At 34.7% G+C, this 18,071-nt stretch overlaps 2 protein-coding genes and 1 long non-coding RNA gene across 3 annotated transcripts; 1 reads left to right on the top strand and 2 right to left on the bottom strand.

Annotated features, from left to right (window-relative positions):
- Positions 1 to 1,682: 1,682 nt before the first annotated feature.
- LOC132632935 (uncharacterized) lies at positions 1,683 to 9,889 on the bottom strand. The gene is made up of 3 exons (XR_009579506.1): positions 9,557 to 9,889; positions 9,056 to 9,105; positions 1,683 to 1,925 (listed from the first exon to the last, which is right to left on the bottom strand). It is a non-coding gene; the product is annotated as an uncharacterized LOC132632935 (long non-coding RNA).
- On the bottom strand, positions 7,760 to 8,791 carry LOC132632934 (CASP-like protein 5A2). Its single transcript, XM_060349087.1, has one exon. The coding sequence runs from the start codon at positions 8,399 to 8,401 to the stop codon at positions 8,036 to 8,038; it is 366 nt and encodes a 121-aa protein (XP_060205070.1). The 5' UTR covers positions 8,402 to 8,791; the 3' UTR covers positions 7,760 to 8,035.
- Positions 9,890 to 17,016: 7,127 nt separating the features above from the next.
- On the top strand, positions 17,017 to 17,621 carry LOC132634283 (uncharacterized). The gene is made up of 2 exons (XM_060350555.1): positions 17,017 to 17,165; positions 17,253 to 17,621. The coding sequence occupies exons 1-2, from the start codon at positions 17,052 to 17,054 to the stop codon at positions 17,451 to 17,453; spliced, it is 315 nt and encodes a 104-aa protein (XP_060206538.1). The 5' UTR covers positions 17,017 to 17,051; the 3' UTR covers positions 17,454 to 17,621.
- The last annotated feature ends 450 nt before the right edge of the window (positions 17,622 to 18,071 follow it).

The following is an 18,071-nucleotide window of genomic DNA, read 5'->3' as shown; positions in this document are numbered from 1 at the left end:
GGGGTACGAAAGTAATGGGGGTATGGGCAGATAATTATTTTTGTTTGAGGGGGCACACACATTCTTTTCCCTGGAAGTTATGCCTTATAAGGCCTAATTTGAAACTACAACATAACTAAGTTAGACCTCATAACTCATAAGGACTAACTTTCATGAAACCTTTTCCTTTGCAAAATTCATGAATTAGCTTGCTAGTAAATTGTGCTTGAGCTTTTTTAGGTAAGCAATTATTGTGTTTTTATATGCATTTAATTATGTTATCACTAATATTGGAAATCTCCTTATTTTTAGCTTTTATTGATAACAATAATCTCCTTGTTTTTAGCTTTAAGTTGCACAACTTGTAATATCAAAATTAGTTGTAGATTATATAATTAACTCTTATATGTTTTGTATTTATGAAAGTTCCCAAAATTTTTACTAACAAATCTTATACTTTTGAGTCCACAAATTATGATTTTATTTTTTGTCGGGCATATAATTAGTACTCCATTAGTTATGTGAGACACATAATAATTTTTCATTTATAACAATGTGTTTGGAATATACAGATAATACTCCTTCCATTTAGTTTATGTTACACATTTGTTTTCATGATTCATTTAAAAAAGAATGACGTAGTTTTAAAATTTAGAAATAATTAACATTATATTTCTTATTTTATCTTTAATTAGAAACCTTTATAATAATACAATTGTTATGGCAATGATTAATGTCACAAGTTTCAAAAGTTTTATAACAACACATAAATGATCTCTTTTTATCCAAATTTATATATTATACTTTTTTATTATTTCTTTAAAAAAGAATGTCATCTTTCTATTTTAAAAATAGCTTTATTTTATCCTTAATGGGATCAATAACCACACGAATATTTAAAATTTGTATTAAACCAATTTTTTATTTATTTATTTTGTATTCATTCAAATGCCGTCTCATAAATTGAGATTAAACGAATATTGTCCAAATAGAAATCCTTTGATCGAATAACCATTGTACAACTTGTTTGGAATGGATGTCGGACAGGTAGAATTTCGGCAATGAACAGATCTAATCTTGAAAGCTTCATTAAAAAAATATGAGCTTGTATAGTACTCCGTACTACTTAGTATTCGTTTGTCTCATATTACTTGTCCACTTTCTTTTTTTACAAGTCAAACTATATAAATTTTGATTAATATACTACTGGAAAATAGGCTTATGGCAACGCCGATAAAACCGTTGCTATAGACATGCGAACCGTTGCTATAGATCTATAGCAACGGTTTAACGTGCGTTCCATCTGCTCGCGTGCCAATATATCTATGGCAACGGTTTATGCAACGGTTGGTAAAACCCGTTGCTATAGCCATATCTACAGCAACGGTTGTTCCTCTTTCTGATGCAACGAGTTTTTTGTGTGTATTTGGAACGGTTTCCAACCGTCCCCATAGCCCTTTAAGCAACGACTTTTGAGGATATTGCAACGGTTTCGTAGAGGTTATTGCAACAAGCTTTTCCTTTATTGCAACGGTTTTTGTCTATTACAACGGTCTTTTTGTATGTATAAAAATCCAGTGCAATTATTTGGAACAGCCTATTGCAATGGTTTATCTGAAATAGTAGCCCTGGTTATAAATTGATATATATATATATATATATATATATATATATATATATATAATACAATACAAATTACATAAATCTGAAAACACAATTTTTCATAATCCAAAATATCCAACATTCCTAATCCAACATATATACCCGTAAAACCAAAATGTTCAACCCAAAATGCATAATTAAGTTTTACATTTCAAGATTTAGGATAAGTTTCAAAATGTTCGCTAGCAAAAAGATTCTTAGAACATGTAGAAAGCTTCATAAAAGATCTTCTCAAGTAAGATCAACGTCTTCACTGTCTCCTTCCCTTTCTTCATTTTCGATACCTACAAAAGAGAATAAATAATGTCACTACCCTTCAAATGCACGCGCACATAATACAAAGATAAAACTTATTATAAACAGATACCAATTTTGAAAAGGGACAGGGATTGAATAACTAATTCCTTGAGGTTTGAACTTAGCTTAGCTTAAGGAATTTTTAACTGTGAGACTTTGCATTTTTTTAAGACTTTTTGCATCACACAGAGGAACCATACTTGATATAAAAGAACTTAAATGCGATCCACATTTGACTCAAAAAAATGTTATCAACAACAGCTATTTCAAAATAATGAGTAGATTGAAAACATGGAAGGCGAAATATGGACCATACTAAGTCCTATTTCATACTAATGAGAGAAGGTAAATAAATTTGGACTCCTTAGAGACAACCTCATGCTTTCACACAAAAAAAAGTTAACTATCTAACTCAAACCGGATTAAACTTAAGCTAAATTGTATGAACTAGAAAGGGAAGCTAACACCTCGACACACATCATTAAACATGAACTGTTTTGAAACATGATTAAGCTAATAACTTAGTTTATCTACTGCCTAAGTCACACGAAAACACATAATGAAATTTAATATGGGGATGGGGTTACTAAAAGTAAGCATTCAACTCACAATCTTTCACATATAGTAATAAAACCAGTTAACCAACGAAACCAGTATAAAAATCGATGTCGAACAGATTTGGAAGAGCAGCAAAAATCGAGTCTCAAATGGTTACCCAGAGCTCATTTTATACAAGAAAATCAGAATAATCCAACATTAAACATAACATTAACTTCGGGAAACAGTAAAGCTCACACCTTTCCATGAGATATTTACTAAATCGAAGTAATTCCACCCATTTCTTATCTTCTTTAAATGTTATAACAGCAAAATAAGCAAGCAGGTATTAAATTTACCAGTTTCAAAAAAAAAAAAAACAATCAGGTATTGTAAAGATGAACTATTTGAGGACATCGGGGAAGAGGATGTGATTGAGGAACAACAAGCTATAACAACTGTACACAAGGGGAAGCAAGTGGCAGTAAACAAAGATCAAGTCGTGGTACAAAGAGAATTTGTAACAGTTAATAACGAGGTACAAAATGTTGTCAAGGGTCATAAAACTGGGCAGGGGAATAATCAGAGAAAAAGTTATAACAAAGAAAGAAGAGATGTTATTAAGATTCTACAAAGTGGTAAGGTTATTGGCAATACTGATGATATATACAAGTGGCAGCCAAACAATGGCAAGAATAATGGGAAGAATCAAGGCAATGGTAATAAGCAATTTCCTGCACAAGGAACCAAAACTGTGACTAAGGTTGGTACTTCTAGTACCATGCAAACTGCTAAAACTGTTTGCAACTTTGGATGATGGCAATGAAGTGCATGAAGAAGTGTTGGAGGTTGATCAAGGTGGAGGTACAAAACAGCAGAATGCTACAGGTCCTAATGCTAATACTGGTGTGGTGTTGCATGCTACTGAGGGAAATCAACAGCAGGTGAATGTTGATACTGCTGTGAAATCAGTTGGGGATGCAGCAGGTACAGAGGTGGGAAAAGTGTTGAATGCTGGTGTTAATGAAGATGTTGGTAGGGAATCTGTTGTAAACTCTAATGTTGTGCAAACTAAAAACAAGTTTGCATCACTAGAGGAGGGTGAGGATGAGGCATCAGTGGAAATTGTTGATCAAGCTACTGGTAGGCAGCTGGTTGCAGCAGAGAATGGTGCTAGTGTACAACAGCTGCTGGCAACATTTGATGCTACAGGGATTCAAAAAGAAGTGACTAATGATGCTGGGGTTACTTTGAATCCTAAGGCATCTGTGTGCACTCCTGGAAGACAGAAACACTAATCTGGTAAGATTAAACAGTGGGTTGAAGCTTCTTTTCCAAGTCCAAATGTGCAGAAGGTCACCATGAATAAGGCTTGCCATGAGGTTCCTTCCACCACTTGTTTTACTGGTGAGAGGAATTTGTGGAGTGATCAGGTTGAAGAAGGGACTGAATTTCTGGTGGAGGAGGCATGTCCTTAAAAGCAACATGTTTGCAATAAGGGACATGCTGCAAGGAAATCTTATTGTGCCAGGTTCCATTATAAATAATCAGGAGATACATATATTTCCTGAGCAAAGTGCAGGATACTCAGAGAAACAGCAGCAATTAATACTAAATGAAGGGAAAGATCATGTGATGGACAAAAATGCAGATACTGATGATCAGACTCCAAGTTGTGGTGTGCTTACAAAGTCACCTGATGCATTGAAGTCTAATAAACATGCAGCACAATCTAGTGGGAAAGGTAAGATTATGTCACGACCCAACCCCGTGGGCCGTGACTAGTGCCCTAGCTGGACACCCATACACACTCACTTACCAAATCGGTATATCAAAGACTTATCCGTATTCAGCATACATTAAGTTATATAGATACTGAAATCGAGTGTCGTCTTAAGCGGTCATATATAGCAAAATATCATACAGAAGCCGACGAGGCTGGTGGAAAACACATCACCCAAATATATACGTCCAGACACTCACATATGGGTCGTCTCGGCCATCACAGCAAACGGACCGCTTAAGACATCGATCACAGACATAAACGAACAATAATGACCCATGACCCACATATAAGTCTACATGCCTCTACAAACCACAACAGAAACATATGACGGGACAGGGCCCCGCCGTACCCCAAATGGTCATATTTACAGAAACATGTACGACAAAAGATATGTACCAAAAATATGGGCTCCGGATCAAAAGAGCACTTCAAAGTAGCAGAATAGGTATCCTACACTGGCGGGTCACCAGAACGAACGTCTGCACCTGCGGGCATGAAACGCAGCCCCCGAAGAAAGGGAGTCAGTACGAAATATTTACTGAGTATGTAAAACATGGAATACAGTAATCCAAATCATAACTGAAATAAGGAGTATGGAAAATGATTACAGAATCAGTATATCAAAGCCTGTTCTGAAAACATAAGTAATGCAAATAAAAATCATGCATATGGCTCAGGAACGTGGTTGCCACTCCGACGCTGGCGCCACAACACATCATACTCCAGAAGGTTTCAAATCTCCGTACAGCCCCGACACACATCATAACACATCATACGCCGTAACACATCATAACACCGTATATAGGCGGTACCCGACCCTTTAGTAAGTGGCTCGGCGAACCGTAACACATCATACTGCCGAATATAACATAGTGCGCACGACGACAAAACCGGCCCGGGACTCGGCGAACTATATAATAGTAGTATGCACGAGCGGAGTAGTGAGAAACCATATGCATATAAATAAATAATTTCCAAGACTCGATGAACATATATATTTACCGACATCTGAAAGCTCAGAAACAAGTATCAGGTCAATCGGAATTAGTATACGAAAGTTATGAGCTTTTGAAGTACAAAACCTTCTAAAAGCGTTTCAGAAGCCATTTTTTGAAAAATCAAGGCCAAAATCATGTCAAGTATCTTTCGGATATCGTTATGGATCAAATCAAATAGAACCTTGGAATCATATGTACATATCAAAATATGTATCAAGGACTTTAGTCATATTAATCATCTTTTGAACAACATTCGGAAACATATCAACTAGAACTCCAAACATCGTAAATACGCATCAAACCATATGGAGTAGCTTATGGAAGTCAAGGATATTAGCCATCCTAGAGGCTCTAAGAATAAGAATCTTTCTGAAATCGTCCATATACGTCATATATTTATTCATAAGGATCATGCCAAAGAAGAAAAAGGTTAGGCCTTACATACCACGCTCGCCTCCTAAGCTAATCCCAATTCAAGTCTCGGGCTCCCCAAGATCTACAATAACGTTATTAATTACCAAACGTTAGCTACAAGTACTTAGAAATTCAATTCTAACTAGCACTTGTCTACAGAAATTTCGGCAGCATCTCCCCTGTAAATACAACAACCCCGAGAATTCAACTCGGCCAAATTTATCAACAACCATACCAACAATCATTTCAACAATACCAACAATCAATTTGGAACATATTCTAACATTAGTAACCCGCACAACATTCAAAACAATCCCACCAACTCCGCTCCACCCGAAACTATACAAATGCAACAAAAGCCACAACAATACATTTTCTTCCTCCAAATTCATAAACTACAACAACAATTCACACTTTAGCAACTTCACTTCTCACAATTACATAAAATCACATTAATTCCTACAACAACTCACAACAAATTTCAATGTGGACTTGAACCATTAAACCTTCATTTACATCATAAAGGTCACAACAACACAACTAACATGCTAAATAAAATTAATTCATCTTTCCTCCACCATACAACACCACACGGCCACAATCACACACACACACACACACACGGCCCACACACAACACATAATATTTTCATGATTTTCATTCATTTCTACATACTACAACATACATAAACCTTCCATAACCTATAAAAGAAGAGAAAGTCTTACCTTTTTCCTCAATTTCCCACTTGACTAAAATTTTGGACTTGCCACCAAGAGTAGTTTTCTTGCTTCAACAATTATACCACGTTGAAGAGGACCTTTGAATTAGTAGGAATACTAGAAGAATTAATTTTTTTGGATCAAAGATTGAAGGCTTCAAATTTTTATTTTTTTTTCTTGGCCGAGAGGCCCTTCTCTCTTGCTCTCCAATTTCTTTTTCTTGAAAGTTCTTGAATTGATGAATAATAGTGGCCCTTTTCTCTTTTTATTTACTCAATTTAGCTTCTACATGGGCCTTGGCCCATTCCCCCTTTGGCCGGCCACCTTAGGCCTCTTCTCTTCGTTTTTTTTTCTTTTTTTTTCCAAGCCCAATTATGTATGACTAATTTTTTTGTAATTCATGAAACTATTTTTCCAAATTTCCAATTTTGCCCTTAGCCTTCCTCAATATTTCCGCATCAATATTTTCATGAACAACTTATGTATTAAATAAAATCAAAATATTGCCTTATCTCTTACTAGTCACAATTATTTCGATTTATCCAAATGTGCAAAATACGGGATATAACAGATTACTTCCCAACAGCAAAAGTAGTATGATGCAAAAAATTCAAGAGCACAAGGGTAGAATAATTCAGGGAAGCTACAGTGCAGCCAATAGGTGGATAAAAACAATGTAAGTCCAGATGGTGCTGAGGAGAAAACACATGCAGGCAGTCCAGAAATTGACATATCTACTGCAGAACATGCAACACAAGTTGATAGTAGTTGTGTCAACAAGCAGCAGCCAAGTAAAGTAAAGGGCCAGAAATCAATGCAACAACAAACTGTAGGTATTCATTATGTGCAGGATTCAAGTTCTAATTTGCAAGCACCGAAACTGTAGTAGCAGCAGGTAATATAGTAAGTACACCTGCAGCTGTTTCAAGTAGAATTTTTTTTTGATTGACCCATCTACTAATACAACTACGACAACAACACGGGTCAGTTATGTTTCATGTCTCGGCAATAGGAACCATTTGCTAGTACAGTTACAGTTAAATGGAAATGAATCACTTCTATAAATAAAGTATATCGCAGTCAAACCTTTTGTCTAGCAAGTGTGTCCCAGTGAATATCTCTAAAAAATGGATGCAGCTTCACCTGCATTAGGGTCATAGTCATTCTACAATTTATTCTCGAGATCCCGAATGAACAGAGTTAGGTTCAATATCAAAGTTAGTTGTAAAACAGAACATCACCTCTGATGCTCCTCCAGCTCCAAGTCTCATATTAGGATCTTCTGTTAGTAATCTGAAATTTACCACGATAGCAGCTTTCAAAAGTTGAGAGAAACAAAAATTTCTACAATAGATAAGTTACAAAGATAAGAATATTGTGTTTATTATTACTAAAGCCTTTTTTTTAGTCACCCAAACTTGCAGATCTATTATAATGTTGAAAGCGATATCGAGCCAAATATTTGAAATAGTTCTACATCAACTTTGTAAACAAAGAGGATTCTTCCTCATTAAATATGTCAAGCAGTAATACAGTGATATACAAATAAGAGCAGTTAAGGTGGCCTTACTGCAAATAGAAACACTGCACAGGCAGAGTAAGAGCCTTCCCCTAGTCCCTTTTGCAGGCGTACAGAACTGCATCTATGGGGAAGCCAGAAACCAAAAATTCACGAAAAAGGATGGTGATGCTGCAAACCAGCTTAAAAATGCCATTGTTGTAGCTGACATAAATCTCGTGCAGTGGTTCACTTTACATTTGTCAAGATCATTGCTAATAAGAACTGTAATTCCAGCTGATGCACAGGTGGCAGCAAATGTAAGAGTAGAAGTGATCCCATCACCAACGGCAAATAGAATGACAACTGCTGCATTTCTATAACTTCTTTTCACAAATATTGCATATACATCAGCTATAGCAAGTGCAAGGCTCCATATGATCTGTAATCCAACAGCTGCTACAAGGTAGCTGAAAGCAGTAACAGTGGGGAAATCAGAGGTGGTAACCATAACACAAATAGAGATAATGATGCAAATCTTAGTAGCAACACCTGAAAATTCCAGAATCAATTCAGCAACAATTAATTATTGTTCAAAACCGAGCCAATTCACATTTTTGGCAGAATAGATCCACTCCAAATATATAATTATCACGATTATCCTTTTCATAGAAGATTCTTCGTCTGTTCCATTGGGAAGGATGTGTTTTTCTTCACGCTAGATGGAAGTACTGTCTACTCTTTGTAAATACAGAAGAATTCCTGAATGGAAAAATATTAACTAAAAGCTTTTGGCATCTAATAGAGGGTCAAGATTGTTAATCGATTTTAGAGTATTTATAAACAAGTTTTTCATTATAACTGACAATGCTTTTTTAGTCAAAAGTCGAGTGCATTCTAGTGATCCACGGCCTCTCTCAAATTCACAAAATTAATTCCTCATAATTCAAGCATGCTAGGGCCTCCATCTATATTTCCTCATCCCATAAATGAGAACTAGCTAAAAGCTGAAGGTTCTTGGAAAACGAACTTCCCAACTGAAAACTAAGAAGATGAAAATGGGACTTTAAATAACAACCAGTATAAAATTCAATTACCAACGAAACCAATATAAAATTCAATATCAAACAGAATTGTAAGAGCTACAAAATATTATTGAAATTACCTTTCGACGAGCAACGAATTGAGGCGTTTGAGAGTTGACAATGCTTCGAGCTTTCACCATGGACAACGAGTTTAGAACAAGAATAAACAAACACAAATGAGAAGCAAAAGAAAGGAAATTCCAAGAGCAAAGAAAACATAATTTCTGTTAGATTCTTGAGAGAAAAAATCGTGTCTCACAAGCTCATTTTATACAACAAAATCAGAACAATCCAACATTAGACACGGCATTAACTTCGAAAACAGTAAAGCTCACACCTTTCCGCTAGATATTTACTAAATCGAAGTAATTCCACCCAACACAACAACAAAATAAGCAACCAGATATTGTAAAAAGATTGAGACTAAAAAAAAAAAAAAGGAATATCAAGAAATCAGAGCCCATACTTATTCAAAAAAAAAAAAAAAATCAAAACCCATACCCCAAACGATTTTATTTTAGAATTGGAAGAACATGCAAAATAAATCCAGAAAAAAGAGATGAGAGAATAGAGAAGATAACCTGGAATTGAGTAACCCGGCTACGAGATTCAGTAGAGCATTGATAATTAGGGTGCAAAGTGAAGTAGAAATTAGTAGAGAGAGATAGAGTGAAGTGGGTGATGAATTTAGTAGAGAGAGAGAGAGAGTTCAGTGTTTAATTTGGTTCAATACAGATTTTACGATTTTTGGCTAAAAGGAAAAATAATGTGGTCTCTGTGTTAGGCGGGTCTACAGTGAAAATAAGAAAAATTTGGGAGGGAATTTAAAATCGTTGCAATAGAAACAAAACTGTTGCCATATTAAAACTATTGCAACGGTTAAAGAAAACCGTCCCATTAGGGACATGTATGGTGACGGTTTAGATACAATTGCAACGGTTTAGACGCTAAAGTGTAGCTATAGCATTCTGTCCTTGTGCAACGGGTATAACCGTTGCAGTACCTCGGTTACAGCAACGGTTGTATAATCGTTGCAGAGGAAGGCGTTGCCATAGCCCTAATTTCCAGTAGTGATATTTTGAGATATATTTTTTGATCATATTAATATGAGAAGAATTGCAATATATATTTTTTGTATAGTGAATAACTAAATTGTAATTTTAAATCATTAAATTAATTTAATCAAATTTAATTTTAAAAATTAATCAACTTAACTCTTGAAAAGCGAAACAGCACAACTAAATTAGAAGGGGTATATAGTTATCGTATAATGGTGGGTCGTCAAAGAGACAAAGGGCCTGCCTTTGATGCAATTATACAATAGCACCAGACTAAAAGGCTGCAGCATATATAAAGTAGTCCTATGCTTATTTTAAGTAATACTCCCTGTTGACACCCAATTTTGTCCCGCCTCTCTTCCAAAATACCTATTTATGCTCCTAACATTTTGTGGAAAATTAAAAAAATATATATATATTGTATTTACTATGATTATTAGCCTTTTATCAAAATCGGGGCTTCATTATTATATTTCAGTTACTTATTATTATTATTATTATTATTAATATTATTATTATTATTATTATTATTATTATTATTCACAATTTTTATCATTTCAGTATTTTACCAGCTTACGCACACGCATCGCATTTATCTTTGCATAATTAAATAATAGTATTTTATTTTACTGTGAATTTTTAAAAAATATTATTGCACGACTATTATAACATCATATAATTTTATTACCCGAGTTCTAATAATTACACATTTTGGTATTATGTGATATTATGTCATTCTCAGTACATCGTTAATCAAAATGAGTCTCTTATTTAAATATTGGAAGACAAACTGTTCCTTACACGCAGTCCGTATTTCGACTTACCGAATCCCAAATTAAAGTCCGATTAACTCCTAATATCTTTTGGACTAGCCCATATCTTTTATCTCAATTTTTAAACCCAGTCTATGTTTTTAATTTTAGCCCATTCTCAATACTCAGTCCAAAAATGGACCCAGTCCAAAAAATACCGGGTCCGACCCGCATCAGCTCCAACATAGGGTTTCCCTTTATTCTTTTACTCCTTACGCCGCCTCCCCCCCCCCCTTTTTTTTCTCTCCTTTCTCTTCTCGCCTTCATCATCTCATCACCCCCACCACCGCCGTTTGCCCGCCGCTCCTCTTCCCTTTTCCCCACCACCGCCGCCTACACCCCACTCCCACGCTCCTCGTCCCCACCTCGCCGACGACCCCCACACCGCTACCCCACCACGCTCCTCTTCCTTTTTCCCCCGCTCCTCTCCCCCTGTTTTTTCTTCAACACAAAAAAAACCCCCCTATTTTTGTAGTTTTTTTTGTTGTTGTTTGGAGCGGCAAAAATCCCCTAAAAGGGATCACAAGGTTTTGAAAACCCCAAAAATTCCTGGCAAAAATACAAGTTCTAGAGCTGCACAAAAATTCCCCTAGAAAAGAAGTCCTTTTAACCGCATAGAATCCCCTAAAATACAATTTCTGTTAGCAGTTGTAATGTTGTTCTAATATCGAGTCAAAAATTACCAAATCAATTCTTGTTTTCGTTTGTCTTGGTGTCTCTTGGAATCCGAGCATCGCAAGCTCGGATTTGGTATTCTTCGAGTTAGATTGGAAACCCCGCGCCTCACTTCGCTGCACCCGAAGAAGGTCGGTAAATCTTCCTTAGTTGTTTCTCCTCCTATTTTAGTCTTAATTGTTAATTTCTGTCATGCCTTAGTTGTTGTATGCTTGGTTGCTGTTTTGATTTAATTTCCAGCTAATAATAGTTTAAGCATAATTAATGAGCATTAGTTGCTATTTCTAGTTATCTTCTGTTAGCAATGATTTAAGCACGATTAATAGACATTAGTTATTGCTATTAACAGACTTATGAATGTTAGTAGCTCAGCATGAGTAGGTATTTTTAGCTATTGATTTTTAGGTCAGTTACTTGTTGATATTAACATCGTCCAGTTTAATGTGCTGTTCATATAATGCCTAGCTTATTCCCTGTAACAACCTGTTATATTAAGATTTGAATTGGTTGTTGGTCCAGCCTGTTAGATTAACTACCTTAAAATGTCATCTGGGTCAGTATCTATGATGAGTAAGCATTCTATGTTGATTACTTGGGCTGCCATGAAGTTTTGACCATTCTAAAATATAGTTTAAGTGTTTCTGTTGGTGGCCTGCCTTCTTTGCTTGAGAACTAGTTTGAAACATAAATCGGGATGTTTACTAGTCAAATGTTGTCTTAAAGGATTTAAAGGGTCCCTTCTTTGACCGAGTCCTGTTAAAGTGTGGCTAGAAGAAAGTAGTAAAGAATCTCCATTTTCACTTCGCTATTAGTGTTTATAGAAGATGGCATCTGCCCTGAATTGTTTATGTGATCTGTCTGCTTAGTCGTGTTTTAGTCTGTCTGCAGTTACTCTAGTTGTATTAATCATGTCGTGTTTAATTTAGTTAGTCTATGTGTTTAAGCATGTTCCTATGTCAAGTTGAGTTTATTTGTTTAAATAAGCAGGTTTAGCAGTTTAATGCAGCGAAATATGCTTGTGTATTAGCCTTAGTTCAGTTTGATTTTAGTTAAATACGCCTAATAGGTTAGTAGCCTAGTAGATGGGTGTTCTTTCTTTACTAGTTTAAAGAATGCTTATGACTTGTGGGAATATGTTTCGGATGTAGCATGTTGTTTACATTTTTATAAGAAAACTGTTTCACCGGTAATGTGCAATATACGCTATTCTGCTGAATATGTCGGACTGCAACGAACAGAGGCCATGTCCTTTAGGATTCTCAAACGATGTGTTATTTGAATAAAATAAATTTTCCTCCTCCTCCCTTTATGTTCAGCCTTATCTGGGTGTAGTATTTTGCATTTCCTGTCTGTTTCCAGTTCTGTTGCTATCCTGACAGTTTCAATCAATTTTTAGTTTTGTTTGCTACCTGTTTAAAGTTCAGCATGTTTTGGTTGATTTGATAAGTATTACGCAGTTTTGGTATGCGAATCGAGAAGTGTGCATCATTTACGATACCATTCAGTTATAACTGTATGCTAAGCGATACCATTCAGTTATAAGACCTGTAACGGCTTCGACAATATAGGCTTATTAATATATGCAATTTGGGGAATTAGCTGATTTTAAGGTTCAAAAGTAATCTAGTAAGCCAAATGCTATAAGTGATCAGTCTCTTAGCCCCCCCCTCTAGATTGGTTTTGATCATCTAAGCCTATAAGGAGTATGGCTCGATTAGCGTTGCACTCTGATTCCTCAAACAGAAGCTTAGCATTTGATGAACTAAAGAAGATTGCTGTTTATATCTTTATATTAGGAGTTGGTTTAAACTTAATTTCTGCCTAAAAGAATTAGGTTCTTCCATGTTTGAGTCACTATCCCTTAGGTGGTTTGAAGGATTCATTTTTTATTTTGTGGAATTCATATTTGTGCTCTTTGTTTAGTATTTGGTCATGGGTAGCTTGTCAATTTTGATAAAGAACAAAGGATGCTCTCTCTGTTTAGTGGTCAACTACGAGTGACTTGTCAATTTGGAAAGGGTCAAGTAATGTTAATGCAAGATTGAAAGACCTCCCTTTTGCTAACTAACTATGTCATTTTGGTGTATTATTGATGTTTGATAGCTGCTAATTAAGGCATAATCTGTTTTGATTAATACTCCATTGTATTATCTCGAAATTTGAAGACTAAGCGTGTTTATTTTTAACCAGCAAGTGCACATTCTTTTTGTTGCGGAAAGCTTTTTTCCTTTAGGCATGCTATTGTGTTTCGAAGAGACCTGTTGTGTGCTGCTTGTTCAATCCTGTTTCACTAGTTACATGATTTTTATACATATTGTTTGTTTCGGCCATTGCCTTCATTTTATTTGAAGTGTGGGTTTTGGTAAATCTTCATCTGTACTAATCCTTTTCTCTGTTTCTTTTTGTGCATGACCATTCGCATACGAGTCCGAGGGATTCGTCCTTCTTCCACATTTGATGTTGGGCTAAAAGCCCAACGAAATCTCCTTCATGTCCAGCCCATCCGCAGCAGTTTATAAAATCTGCTGGGCTGAGGCCCAACAGTAGCGAAACAGACCGAAGCAGCTTTAAATGGGGCTGAGCCCATTTATTTACATTTCCTGGGCTTCTATTTTTATTTTATTTTTGTATTTATTGCATTTAACTTGTGTTGTTTTGACTAACACTTTATTTTATTTGTCTCTTAGCTTAGATGAATTATAGGAGAATTTAGTGGGGTTTAGTTTTTAGTAATGGGTAGTTAATTTAAGGAAAACTAACAATTAGCTCCATAAGTTTCATTTTCTCCTTTTTGTATTAAAGTATTTATAGTACCTATAATATTTACTTTTAGAATAATTAATTCTCAATAGCGTAAATTCTTATTTGAGTTAAAGGAATCATACTTTATTCTTATTACCTGGGGAATTTTGAAACGCCACTAACATGCAAAGAGGAACTAAAACATATTTTGTAGACATCTTTTAAGGTTTATCCAAGTTATGCATACTTTTTTAATAAAAACATAATCTTGTTTGTACTTCTAAAACGCAAAGTCAATTAATATATCATCGTTTAGTTTGTTTTAAATATTTAGCAAAGCACCGCACAAACCCGCATCTTCTTCTGCTTACATGCAAATTATTATATTTTGCAAGTCTTATTTTGAATAGCATTATTATACTTTCATTTGAAGCATTAGCAACACTTATAAGCTTTATTTTAAATAACATTTTAAAGCCTCCTTTTTACACAAGTAATCACAAGCCTTATTTTATATAGCACTGTCATATATTTTCATTTAAAGTCCTAACAACATTTATAAGTCTTATTTTAAATAGCATTTAAAGTCATCTTTTGTGCAAGTCATTATTTTCTGTAAATCTTATTTTTAAACAACATTATTACATTTTTCTTTAAAATCTTAGCAATATTTCTTAGCCGTTTCTCTTAAAATCTAAACCCTACATTTGCATCTTTAGCCTTAATTAATTAACCTAAGTTTGGCCGGATAACCGTAGTTAACGGATTCTAAAGGATGCCTAACACCTTCCCTTTAGGATAATATAGAGCCCTTACCTAGAATCACACTGGTTAAGCAGACTATTAACGGAGGTTTAGTTTTAACTTTACCTTAGTTAGTATTTAGGTGTCCTAATTCACCGTTAAATTAATTAGGTGGCGACTCCTTAAAATAAATAAACAAAAAATAGGAATCTCCAATATGTTGCACTCCTAATTTTGACTCCGGGTTAAAATGGGGTGCGACACTCCCTCCGTCCTATAATAAATATCACCTTAGTTAAAAATATATATATTAAAAAATCAATAATGTAATATAAAGTTTACTAAATTACCCTTATATAATAAAAATAAATTATTATTTTTCTCTTGATTAGAGCATATACAAGTAGTAATCCTTTTGATATTGCGAATCCAACAATACCAAGTTACCATGTGGTTTTTTCAATTATCATTTAGATGTTACTTTAACTTGTCATTTTTTGTTTTAAGGATAGAGTTGGAAAAAACTAATCAATTTATGTCTTGATTTCCTAAAGTGATACTTATTATTGGATAATTTTTTTTTGGCGAGAATGACATTTATTATGGAATGGAGGGAGTATATAGTAGTACTATTGTTAGTCTATGTATTACCGTAACTTTTAATTCTTATGTTAAACTTAATGATGTAATTTTATATTCACATAAATATCATTACTTTAAGCTCCGTGTGAAGCTAAGACCTAAGTCAATGCAGTCAAATATAAGTCTTTCTTTAGGGATTAAGTTGGAAATTTGGAATTAATGTTCATGTCTTATCTGCTGAGAAAATGATCAAAATGATCCTTAATGTGTGGGGGTTTGACCACTTTAGTCATTCACATATATCACATAGCCAAATGGTTCTTAACGTATGAAAAAAAGTGATCATTTTAGTCCTTTATATATATCACGTAGCCAAAGTGGTCCTTAACGTATTAAAAAAGTGATCATTTTAGTTATTCATATATACCACATAATTGAAATAGTCCTTAATGTTTAAAAAAATGAATTTTAGTCCTAAATCTTAAAAATTGGGGTGAAACCTTTCGACCATAACCAAATCTTATATGATGAGAAGAAATGTCAATTTTTGCTACCTTTAATGGAAACTCTTGTACCAATAATCAACGTATGTTTTTACCTTTGAAATCATAACTCAACTGTGTCTCTTCCTGCAGGAACGAAAACTATGTTATAAGGAAAACAAGAAAAATATATACTCTATTGTTGCAGCGTACTCATGTACGCGATGGTAGCGGGAGGAAAAAGATAGTTTTGCTTCCCTCACGTAAGTACCTAGTTAAACTTAGCATATTTTTTTGATTTGTACCGTCACTTTTAAGGTTTAGGACTAAAATGAATTATTTTTCATATATTAAAGACTATTTCAGTTACGTTATAATGTATAACGAATTAAAATGATTACTTTTTTCAAAAATTAAGGATTGTTTTGATTACGTGATATATATGAAGGGCCAAAATATTTTTTCTAAGGACCATTTCGACTACACGATGTATATGAAGAATTAAAGTGGTCTAAACAATAAGAATCATTTTGATCATTTTCTCCCAAGGAGAACTCGTAGTGGTAAAATAATTAAAAGGCCAAAGTCATAGATAGACCCTCAAACTTGTCCATATTTTTCACTTGGACCCCTCAACTGAGCCGCGTACCATATGAACCCTTCAAGACAGCCTTTATTGTGCCACTTTGACCCGTCGGTCCAGCTTGGCACAACGCGTGCAGAGGACGAATTTTTCACTCGTGAGGCATCTTAAACACGCCGAGCTGGACAAAAAAAACGGCCAAATGGACCAGCAACGGATATATTTGCCTCACCCACTTTTAAATATATCCTCTTCTTCCCCAATTCATAATATTAAACCCTAAATACTCTAAAACCATTGCTGCTCCAATTTTTTTAAATTTTTAGTCAAAGTAATTGTTGTGTCATTAATTTTTTTCTAATCTATCTCTCTTGTTTGCTTTTAATCTTGCTTCAACAATGGCTAACACTTCAAGAATTGAGTTTTGCCGATGTGGGCGTATTTGCGAATTGAAAATTTCATGGAGTCCAAATAATCCCGGAAGGAGATTTTTTTCGTGCCCAATTGATGAGGTAAGCGTATACTTGTTATGGGTTATTTCATTACTTAATTCTTCCTCGTAATTGATTCATAAAGCTTTTTCTTTTTATTCTTTGAAGGCTAGAGGTGGATGTAATTACTTCAATTGGTACGAACCAAGGCATCCCGAGCAAGCAAATAAAGTCATTTATGGGTTGTTGAAGAGGGTTAAAGCTTTTGAGGAAGAAAAGGCTCGTGCAAGACGAACTAGGAAGAAGTTGGTGTTTGGTGTAGTGTTGTTGTTTGCAATTTGGTTCCTGTTTTGGAATTGTAGTCGATGATGTTTAGTTTTAGTAATTATAATAGGTTAAATTGCAGTGCATTTTGATGTTTTAGGGATAGTTTTATGGACAGTTTAAGGGACTGTTTTAGGGACTCACAAAGTTGGCCAAATTTTGTGATTTTGTGTAATTGTATATGACCACACTTTTATGAATCGAATGAATATATATTTGGATACTAACATAAATCAAAACCACATGTCATTAAGTAAACAAAAACAAAACAAAACAAATCAAACCAAACCAAACTTCATTTTTCATAAATAGAAAGAGACGACCTAATCAACATCTATGATCTCCGGCTCCTCCACTTTAGTAACAATGAAGTAGAGGCGATCCTCTAGATAACAAACTTGAAAACGCAAATCATCCCCTTCCCTTAGGCCTTTTGCATCAACAAACTCTTTTCATCCACTGTTGAGGCGCGCCTTTCGACCGATCTTGTATTTCATTTTGAAAGCGGCTGTGTTGTATAAAACAACGGCTTCTTGTCAACAGCGCCTTTTGGTAAAATATTTAGAAGTGTGCTCAACAATCCCTACAATACAACACAACAAGTACAGTTAGTATATATGCCAAAAAAACAAGGTTAACAATGCAAAAAAAGTTAGTAAAATT

This window comes from Lycium barbarum, chromosome 3 (genome assembly GCF_019175385.1).
Source record: "Lycium barbarum isolate Lr01 chromosome 3, ASM1917538v2, whole genome shotgun sequence".
In the NCBI taxonomy this organism is placed as follows: domain Eukaryota; kingdom Viridiplantae; phylum Streptophyta; class Magnoliopsida; order Solanales; family Solanaceae; genus Lycium; species Lycium barbarum.
Note: the sequence above shows the minus strand (reverse complement) of the source record. Positions and strands in the feature narration are given on the sequence as shown.

What these genes read in the sequence shown, in the direction of transcription:
- LOC132632934 (XM_060349087.1), bottom strand. Translation starts at nt 8,401, where the DNA reads ATGGTTACCACCTCTGATTTCCCCACTGTTACTGCTTTCAGCTACCTT.
- LOC132634283 (XM_060350555.1), top strand. Translation starts at nt 17,052, where the DNA reads ATGGCTAACACTTCAAGAATTGAGTTTTGCCGATGTGGGCGTATTTGC. An exon ending in TTTCGTGCCCAATTGATGAG is followed by an intron (nt 17,166 to 17,252) that starts GTAAGCGTATAC and finishes TATTCTTTGAAG; the next exon opens with GCTAGAGGTGGATGTAATTA.